General features: G+C 35.9%; 2 protein-coding genes across 2 annotated transcripts in view; both read left to right on the forward strand.

Annotated features, from left to right (window-relative positions):
* LOC127633040 (chemokine-like protein TAFA-1) overlaps positions 1-10,640 on the forward strand; it is a 588,934-nt gene that overhangs the window by 430,387 nt on the left and 147,907 nt on the right. The window lies entirely within an intron of this gene.
* LOC127633036 (sodium- and chloride-dependent neutral and basic amino acid transporter B(0+)-like) lies at positions 1,965-9,718 on the forward strand. Its single transcript, XM_052111896.1, has 14 exons — positions 1,965-2,077; positions 2,250-2,418; positions 2,611-2,742; positions 3,696-3,842; positions 4,146-4,221; positions 4,826-4,958; positions 5,639-5,779; positions 5,930-6,158; positions 6,594-6,719; positions 7,313-7,431; positions 7,835-7,934; positions 8,028-8,137; positions 8,260-8,427; positions 8,605-9,718. Exons 1-14 carry the CDS (start codon positions 2,024-2,026, stop codon positions 8,740-8,742), a joined length of 1,842 nt encoding a protein of 613 aa, XP_051967856.1. The 5' UTR covers positions 1,965-2,023; the 3' UTR covers positions 8,743-9,718.

The following is a 10,640-nucleotide window of genomic DNA, read 5'->3' on the forward strand; positions in this document are numbered from 1 at the left end:
TGATCAGTGAGGATTTTGTTTCGGAATCCCCACCCAGGAGATTATAAGTGCATCCACAACACTACGTGCTGAGATGCTGCGTAGAGGCACTGCCACCGGACATCATTTTGCATAGTCTACCAGGACTAATACAAAGCAATGTCCGCATGATGTCCGGTCTAATGGCCCGACAAGGACCATGTCAATTCTTTTGAATGGGATCTCGATCAGCAGAAGGGGATGCAATGGCACTTTTTGGGTGGCAGGTGGATTTACCACCTGCAAACATCGCTGCCAATGGACCGCCGTCATGATCCCCCACCAGTAGCCATTTCCTGCAGGTGTCACAGAGATGATGAGAGAAGGCAAACGGGCAGCCGGTCCTCTCCAACTCCATAGACCGGAAGAGCTGGTGGTGTTGTTCTGGGCTCTGACAACCCGCTGCAGGATTGTTTTATTCAAGGATTCATATACCAGGAGATTAGCCACCAGCAGTTGTTAAGCTGCGAGCTGGGCCTCCCTGGACAACAAATGGATAAGACTCGAACAGGTCGAGGAAAGCTTTGGGGTCATCTTCTGCGGCCATCTTCACGAATGAGGGCTGGATTCTTCATACACAGGTAGGGAACATTTAATCAACCAATTCTCTGGTTTACAGCTTCACAATAATGCCTCAGCTACAAATGCCTCAGCTTCTCACTAACACATCAGTTTCATAGTAAGGCTCTCGACCCAGTCTCTCTCTCTCTCTCGATCAGGCACTGACGTGGTACTTTTATGCCGCTCTCCCCAATCTCACTACAGTTAGAGACAGGTGTTATTCATAATATGGCTCAAGTGTATGCACCCTTACTGCTCTCTCTCTCCCGATGGATGCTCGATCACGCCCCTACTGCCACAGTGACCAATATGATAGCTTTAATGTGTTTTTAATCATTATTATGTCTGTAAGTGTCTGTGCATTCCTTATTACAATTAGCACAATTGGTTAAAGAATAAATGGCTATATCATACAGGCATAAAACATTGAACTCATACGGTCAATGCTTGTAGTAGCTGGAGATTATGTTTAAAAATGCTCCTATGGGCTTTTATGGAATAGTGCATGTAAGGGACCATCTGAAAATTACACCCACAGCTCTTAAACGTTGGAGGTGTCCAAGTATTCATTAATTCAGTCAATGTAAGTGTAAGTAACATTAGATTTACAATTTTTTTTTTTTTAAAGGCAGTTGCATTGAACACTTGGACACCAGTGATGTTTTAGCACAGTGTGTGGACTTCCAGATGGTCTCTTAGCACTATTAGCAAATATTTTATGAATATTTAACTTAAATTAAACTTTACCCCTCTAAAACATATTATGCAGTCATAATGCATTGATGTTTTGTTTAAATATATTTAGTTTAGTCTATTTGTTCAGTACCTTTGATATGGGGTCACTGAACTCTCAGTGGGATGGAAAATGAGATTACCACTCTTACCATTCTACCACTCCTATTTAGGGAGGCTATTGGGGGAGCCAGGCCTATTGACACATGCCCCTGTTGTGTAGCCTCCTCTTAGTTTTTTGGTCTCCAATGTTTGGTAGTGAGTAGTCAGTTTTCCCTGATATTCACTTGGAAATTTCTTAAATATTTAGTCATTATAAGTAATTAGTCTGGTACTTCGAATTCCAGTTAAAAAGAAAAAGTATTTACACTGTAAAGATATAAACAGTAAATTCACTATATGCACTGTATTTAACTGTTCCAATCAACTTATAGCTAATCAATGTTGAATCATTAACACTTAAAATAGAGACTTGAAGTTGAGTTACAGAAATTATAATCAGGCTGTATGTGCAATGTGTATGAACACACAAAATGTGATGTTTTGTCATGTTAAAAAAAGGAGGGGTGGATGGCTGGCTGGCTGGCTGGAATGGGTGGGATTTGACCTGTTTAAAAGACTTCCCACTGTTTTTCAGTGTAGTTTTTCCTCAAGTTCACTCGGTCAGTTGAATATATCTCTTTACCGGTGGCTCTTGAGACTGCAATTAAGAATGAGTAAATATGGCTTGAACAACATTACAGACATACTGTTTAAAAACAACAAGGTAGGAAGCAATAGTAGCAATGGGAATATAATAGGAAATAATATAATTATATATATATATATATATATATATATATATATATATATGTATATATATATATATATATATATATAAATATTCTAAGAAATTTACAAACATTAGCTAAAGATTTTCTTTTCATTCTTTTTTGCAGGTCAGTAATGAATCTAACACTCCAGACTCTCATGTTGGGACAGAAGATGAAAACACTGAGAGGGGGAACTGGAGCAGCAAAAGAGAGTACATGCTGTCTATGATCGGCTATGCAGTGGGTCTTGGCAATGTGTGGAGATTTCCCTACTTGGCATACAAACATGGGGGAGGTAAGATTCCTTTTTGCACAATTAATTTGTGTTAATCTAAATAATTTTCTTAGTTGCACAGTAGAGGGGTAAACGTGCAAAAGTACTATTTCTAGAATCTAAACACCTCTCAAATATTTGTCACATAGTCCTATATCCCTATATATTTCTCTCTATCCTGTACACTACCACACATCTCCCTAACAAACCAAGGGGCGTTCCTCATCCCCTACACTATCATGCTGGCGGTTGCTGGCCTGCCTTTGTTCTTTATGGAGAGCTCATTTGGACAGTTCTGCAGCCAAGGTCCCATCAATGTATGGAAAGCTGTGCCTATACTGCAAGGTAAGCAATGGACACTTTTTTTTTGTAAGCTCACCAAAATCAAATAGATTTTCTTTAAGTAATATAAGTTTGAGTGTGGCTAATAATGAAAAGTTAACAGTATTATGATTCATGTTACACATTTGTAATTATTAGTTCCTCACTGTAGCAAATTGAGTTTGTTTGGTTGTTTAGTATTTTATAAACTATAATTTACAGTTTTCCTCTGAAACTGGTTGATGTAGTAGCAAAGTTGCAAAGGAGGTGCCTTAAAAGTTAACGTGTGGATTCAGGTTGACTTTTTCCATATTTTAAGGTCCATTACTGGAGTAAATGTCCCAAGGTTAGTTTGTTAATGTATCAAACTGACCTTGAGACATACTTTGCAGAGTTAATATGGGTAGTTAATATGCAGACTGCATACCTCCATTAATCCTCAGGACATTTACATTATGGTTTAATGTGGTTTGCGGACACTGAAAAACCAATGAGCATGTTTTTTATATTTTGAGTCAAGTTCAAATAATTTCAGTTCAGTTTAGATTATGACACAGTGTTTTATGCCGATTGATTTAAACGTTTATGTTTTATACTAATGACCAAAGCTTAACCATGAAACTATGTGATGCAAGCTGACAGGTTTTTTGAGCTTGTTATCTGTTAGCCAATCGGCTTGCTCACATGTAACATGTTAAGCCAGTTAGCTGACATGGTGTAAGCTGATTGGTCCTTTGATATGTAATCGGTTGGCCAAACAACTTGTGTCTCTCTCTTTGTGTAAGATTTAAATCACTCAGTTTTTATAGACAAGCCAGTTTTATCTCTGTGCACTGCAAGAGTTTTTTCTCTGGAACCCACCTCCACCCCAGCTTCGCTGGTCTAGACCCTATCAAAATGTCATACCCACATTTACATGCTAAATCTTTCAGAGTTGTCATGACTGAACTTATGTTTTGTAATCTTTTATACTGTAGGTGTTGGCATCACAATGATGCTGGTCAGCACTTTATTGGCAATCTACTATAATGTCATCATTGCATATAGTATCTACTATCTTTTTGCATCATTTCAATATCCCCTACCCTGGAGTGGATCTTCAAATTGCAACACAACTGAGATAGGTTTGTTATATAGAATGTTTCTCTGCAGAGAATTGAATGTCAGACATAACATGGCTATTTGCTCATGATATGAAAGTATTTCAGATCTTTCCAGATTAACTTTTTTTTAAAGCAAATATTGTCTTTCAAATTTAACCCTGTGACAAACTTCTCTAATAATCAATTCCTTACACATGTGTTTGGAATGATAAGAGTTTAAATTATATATTGATCTAACTACTCTTTCGCAGGTACAAAGAATTTATCAAGATAGAATTGAATAATACTGTACAAAATGTTCAAATGAAGCTTTGTTTATTTCAGCACTGAATGTGACTGCTGAAAATCAGACCTGCCTGGATTTTTTACCAGGACAGAGCCCCAGTGAGAAATACTGGGAGTAAGTAAACATTTGTTATTGTAAAATAGCTGCTTGTCAGTGAGAAGATTTTTAATTATGCCTTAAGTAAAAGATACAGTGTTAACACTTTAGTTTAGAGTGTCTGTGTCACACATCACGTTACTATTTTGAATTACTTTAGTAATAGCAATAAAAGCAATGTCAGTACAAACAGCTACACAAAATATAATTACACAGTAATTACAGTACATGTAATTCAATTCATTTTTTAATTGTAGAAATTATATATTAAAATCTGTTACTGTTGCCTTTACTAATTGGTTAACTGTAAATGAAAAATGTTTTTGTAACATTATATTTTATGCAATTGTACCATTAAGTATTGCAAAATTCATTGTAAAAATTAAGTAAAAAATATATAGTCATCAAAATGTTTGTTTTTAGTCATGCTTTGTATGAAATGGGTTTTTGACCTTTTTTATGGCCAGATCAAGCTGTAGAAATTTCCGATAATTAAAAAAAAAGGAAAAAAAATAGGTTTTTAGTTTCATTTAATACTTAATTTATTTTGTTGGTATGTTGGCATATTTTTCCTTTTATTTGTTCATTTTGACATTTTGTTGACTAAGTGATCTGTCTAAAGCATGGTGGCCCTTCAGCGCACGAGCAGTATGGATGAGACGGGACCAGTGGTCTGGCACCTGGCCCTCAGCCTGCTGCTTGCATGGATACTAGTCGCAGCAGCTCTATTCAAAGGCATCAAGTCATCTGGGAAAGTTAGTGTTTCATCACAGTAAAGTTAATTTGATTCACTGTAAAATTCAGGAAGAAAAGTAGTATGTTCCTTTTATGTTATGCTGAAGTGTGAAAAGACCAGCATGAATTTGCTGGTATATGTTGTTTGTTGCTGGCATAACTGGTGGACCAGAAAATTCATGTTGTTTACTAGCAAAACTTAATTGGTAAAGCCAATCATTCAGCATGGCCTTTATGGTGAAGCTGGTCAACCAAACAAGTCTAAGAAACCTAGTGTGGAATCTAGCACACTAGCATCCCTAACTGGGGCCAGCATCCAAAACACAACATATGCTTGCGACTGACCAGCTATGGTAGTCTTTTCTTTTGGAACTGATCCCAGCTTAATACGAAGAGACTAAGCAAGCAATTTGTAGGCTGATTACCTTCATTTTGTGGTGCTATCAAAACATTTCTCTGTTTGTTTGGGGCAGAGCTATCGGTTTTGGTGGCCAATGGCAGATGGGTTAGTGTCCGGGGAAACCTGTTTGAAAACAATCGTTATTTTTGCTATTCCATTTGGTGATGCCAGTGGCGCAGAAATGATATACTTTATCTTCAGCACATCTGCAAATTGCACTGAGATTTCGAGAAAACAATGCATTCTTTGCTTCATTTTTATGAACTAAAATTGTTTTACATGTCATATTGGCTGTTTTAGGTGGTGTATTTTACAGCTACTTTCCCTTACATTGTCCTTTTGATCTTACTGATTCGGGGTGTAACTCTGGAGGGTGCAAAAGATGGCATTGAGTACTACATTGGCGCACAGTCTAACCTCACCAAACTGGTCGAGGCTGAGGTACAGTTCAAGCTCTTTATAATGATCTAACCTCACTGTTCCTATTAACAATTAGTGTGCAAATATCAATCCAGTACTAAACAGCATTAACCAGCCTGAACCTAAGCTGGTCTTTTCAACAGAATGTTTTTTTTTTTTTTTTTACTATAGGTTTGGAAGGATGCAGCTACTCAGATATTCTTTTCCCTCTCTATTGCCTGGGGTGGTTTGATGGCTCTGTCCTCTTACAACAAGTTTAACAACAACTGCTACCAAGACTCTATTATAGTATGTGTTATAAATTGTAGCACTAGTGTCTTTGCTGGCTTTGCCATCTTCTCTATCCTTGGACACATGGCACATGTCTATCGGATACCAGTGTCTGACATTGCAAAAGAAGGTAAGATCTGAAATCTCTCTCTCATATATATATATATATATATATATATATATATATATATATATATATATATATATATATATATATATATATATATATATATATATATATACATATATATATATATATATATATATATATATATATATACATATATATATATATATATATATATATATATATATATATATATATATATGTGTATATATACCATGACAGTATATATACACATATACATATATACACATATACATACACACACACACGCGCACACACACACACACACACACACACACACACACACACACACACACACACACACAGTAGAGTGTTTTACCTTTGTACCTTGATATTTTGCTGTCTTGGTCCTCAATGATATTTGTCAAAAATTACTGTAATTATGTTTAAAAGGCTAAGCCCAATTTTGTGTTTTAGGCTTTGGTTTGGCATTCATTGCATACCCAGATGCTCTCTCTAAGCTGCCTATATCCCCCCTGTGGTCTATACTGTTTTTCATCATGCTGATCACTCTTGGCTTGGATTCCCAGTTTGCAATAATAGGTAAGACTCAAGTAATTGATCAGTGGTTAAATTACATTTCACAATGATTGAGAGATTGCGTAAAGTACCTGGAACATAGTATTGATGCTGAACAATCATATTCAAACCATATCCTGTATAAAAAAAACACAATTCATGTCTCTATGTGGCTAGTATTGGTATTGCAAACAAGCTTCTCATATAAATTAGTGTAACCTTTCAAATATGTACACCAGCATACCTTGATTTTCATTTGGTTGTTGAACCAATGCCAATATCAAGAGAATATTTGCTGAGTCACATCAAATGGAAGCCAGTGGCGGCTGCTGGTCTTTCAAAGAGGGGAAGCTCATTTTCGGCCTACATTATAAATTTATTTACCCTATTTTTTGCACTAAATCAATCTTAGGTGTTGATCTGCCCTGCTGTTTAATTCTAATTTTTTCCTCGTAAGGAAGACTTTCAAATGGCTTCGCCAAAATCAGGTCGACATGATCTGTGCAAATGTAGTTTTACAAGACAATCAAAATAGATGTTTTTTTAAAGAAAAAATTTGCCTGGGAATGTCAATAGCAGCTCATAAATATTTGATCTGAACCATGATTCATCCACAGAGGTTATTGCCACCTGCCTCCAGGATGCCTATCCCCATGTTTTGAAGTCCAAACGGGGCCTCATTACCATAGCAATCTGCACGGCTCTCTTTCTGCTCGGCCTGCCATGCGTCACTGGGGTAGGCAAACCATTATGAGCAACATCAATTAGGAATGTAGGTTTAGATTTAAATCATGGTAAAGCTATATAAGTGGAGGATTCACCTCACAAAGCATCTAAAACGATAAATAATAATAATAATAATTCCTTATACTTATATAGTGCTTTTCTAGGCACTCAAATGGCTTTACATAGTATATGAGGACTCTCCTCAACTACCACCATTATGCATTATGCATCCACCTGGATGATGCGATGGCAGCCATAGTGCGCCAGTACACTCACCACACACCAGCTATTGATGGAGAGTCCATAAACAGATTACAAAAACATATTACATGAAATGTAGTTGAATAGAACAGTTATATTGAATTATATGAGTGGATATTAACAAACTGATGTTTATAACCATGGTTTAATAGGCAGGAATCTATTGGGTGAATTTAATGGATACATTTTGCGCTGGATGGATTATCCTGGTTGCAGGGTTAATAGAGGTGCTAGGTCTGTCCATACTGTATGGTAAATATGATTCTTGTAATATCTGATCATTTTATTTTTTGACATTTCTACCCATTGATCTGTTAATTTCTAAGCTGTACTAACATGTTCCAGGTGGTAATCGATTCATCAAGGATATTGAGATGATGATTAAGACCAGGAGCTCCCTTTTCTGGTTATGGTGGAAGGCTTGCTGGTTTTTTATCACCCCAGTTGTTCTAGCTGTATGTACAATGTTCACAATCCTTTGATACAGTTTGTCACACACAGATTAAAATGATAATTGTACATGTATATAAAAGCAAAATCCTTCAAGGAAATGTAATGCTTTGTTATTTTTATGCAGTTTATTCTTGGATGGTCTTTATATACTTTAAAGCCCCCCACTTATGGTACTGTTCCATACCCAGAGTGGGGCAATGCCCTAGGCTGGTGTATGACTTCATTTTGCCTCATATGGATTCCTTTTGTGGCAGTCTGGAAAGTGTACAAATCTAACGGAAGTATCTGGCAGGTAAATGTGTTAAAATGTATGAACATAATAATAATTATATATATATATATATATTACTTATTTTTTCTGTACTTATACTTCAGCGATGTCAGGCATACACAGGAAATTATGAGTGGTGCAACTGTATTCTTTAGTCTAGCACTATTTAATTATGATCTCATGGTTTTCGTCATGCAGCGTATCAGAACAGCCTGTTCACCCACAGAGGATTGGGGTCCTTACTTGGAGTGTCACAAAGGGCAGCGCTATCTTGCAAGAGGTGTGCCTGATGCAAACGTCTTTGTAATCTCTAATAAATACACCACTAGGTTATAAAATAATTTTTTTCTTTAACATTTTTGTTTTTTCTTTTTCTTTTATATTTGAATGGATTTGTAACCATGCTCACAGAGAACACACACAGAGAGAGAGGATGTTTCTGTTGGAATATCAAATGCAGTGTAAAAGCACAAATATATATGTAGCACATAGTCTTCATGCAGTTTACATAAACACGACTCCTGAATATTTTAATATATGTCATTTTAATGCGTTTAAGTAACTGATTTTGTGTTCTATTTTTCTGAAATGAGTGAATTATCTTTTAATTTTGTTCTGTTTGGAATTATTTGTTTTACCTATCTTTTACCTTTACTGCATGTTTACATTTATCTTTTTATGCATGCTTATAACACAATTCCTGTTGTGTTTTTATGTCAAAATTGACATCATTTGAAATTTTTCATATACTTTTAATGAAAATTTTATATTAATATTTAATGTGAGAAAAACAAGGATCAATCGGGTGACAAACATATAATAGAAAGCTCAATGCATAGTTGCTTGTGTGACTAGTGAAAGGTAGTGATGTAAAAGACAATTGGGTGAAAAAAGTTTTCATTTTGTGGGATCCACAAAGTGTGAACAGAAAGAATTCATATAATTTACAGCACATGTATAATTTTATTTGATCAAATAACTTCTTTGATATTTATTTATCTTCTTCTAAAAACTCTATACAGTCTTTCACCTCTTTCTCTTACCTTCCCTCTACTTGTACTTCTCTGAACAATTTGAAAATGATTATAGAACTTCTCAAATGATTACCTTTTTCTGTCCAAGTCGCTTTGCAAAAAAGTATCTGCTAAATTAATTACTGTAAATAATAAATAAGTAATTTTCAAGAGAAAAATTTATTTTGCTTTCACCACTATGACATCAACAAAATCAGGAATAAAAAAACAACACTTGCCTTATTTTCTTTAAAAAACTATATACTATGACAATTACCAACAGCAATAAAATTCATGTCAACAACCTCTGAATTGTCTGTGGAAAATATTTAAAAATCTCAGCACTATTGGTGGCATGCTAGTTTCACTGAAACTGTAAAGCTGAAAAATATCTCAGAAAAGTCATTGATAGGCTAAAAAGGATGCACGACAAACCCATACCTTGAACAGGTAGCTCTTCATGTTGTCATAGCCAATACAAACACTCAGGTTGTTGTATGCATGTGCCAGAACCATCTGGAAAATATGCCATGACCAAGTAGTTCCATTTACCAGGAAGGTACAGATCTAAAAAAAAAAAGAGCCATGAGTCATTGTATTGCACAGTAGACTGAACTGAACTATGTGCCGTATTCATGCAATGACCCATTTTTTTATTTTTTATTATTAGACAACATAAGACATCATAACCTTGAGATAGAAAATTTAATTTGTTTTCTAAAAGTCCCACCTGGTAGTATATACATGACGCTCTAGCATGGAGGGTATAAAAGCCATGGCCTCTAGCCTCGGTTGCTGGTGTGTCTCTTAAGGCCAGGAGAGTGAGGTTTACATACTGCACAGCTATCATAGACCAGCTGGCTACACACAGGCCCAGGCCAGCTTGACACTTTGAAGGTGCGTCGAAAACCTACTTGAAGCTTCTCAACAGGGACACCACTGCTCTTTTAGTAATTCATTGCATAGTCGAGAAAGTGACCAAAATGTCAGGTTAAAGCAACATTGGCCTTTTAATTTGTTCAGTCCAGGAGAGTTGAGAGCAATATACGTAAAGAAAAGGGGCTTTGCCTTTTGTGTAGTTTATAAAACAAGAATATTTGGATGATCTCTTACTCTTACTCTTGGCTGCCAATCTCTGCTAACAGTCAGTATAGTCTCCAGATTGCCTTACCTGATGAAACAACACAAGTTGACATTTGAATGGTCCCACAACATTTTTTG

Source organism: Xyrauchen texanus, chromosome 39, assembly GCF_025860055.1.
Source record: "Xyrauchen texanus isolate HMW12.3.18 chromosome 39, RBS_HiC_50CHRs, whole genome shotgun sequence".
NCBI classification, from domain to species: domain Eukaryota; kingdom Metazoa; phylum Chordata; class Actinopteri; order Cypriniformes; family Catostomidae; genus Xyrauchen; species Xyrauchen texanus.

Bases quoted from the DNA above. Each gene is read 5' to 3' on its own strand.
- LOC127633036 (XM_052111896.1), top strand. From the start codon at position 2,024: ATGAGTAAATATGGCTTGAACAACATTACAGACATACTGTTTAAAAAC. The intron at 2,419-2,610 runs GTAAGATTCCTT...TAACAAACCAAG, and splicing joins GGCATACAAACATGGGGGAG to GGGCGTTCCTCATCCCCTAC. The intron at 2,743-3,695 runs GTAAGCAATGGA...TTTATACTGTAG, and splicing joins AGCTGTGCCTATACTGCAAG to GTGTTGGCATCACAATGATG.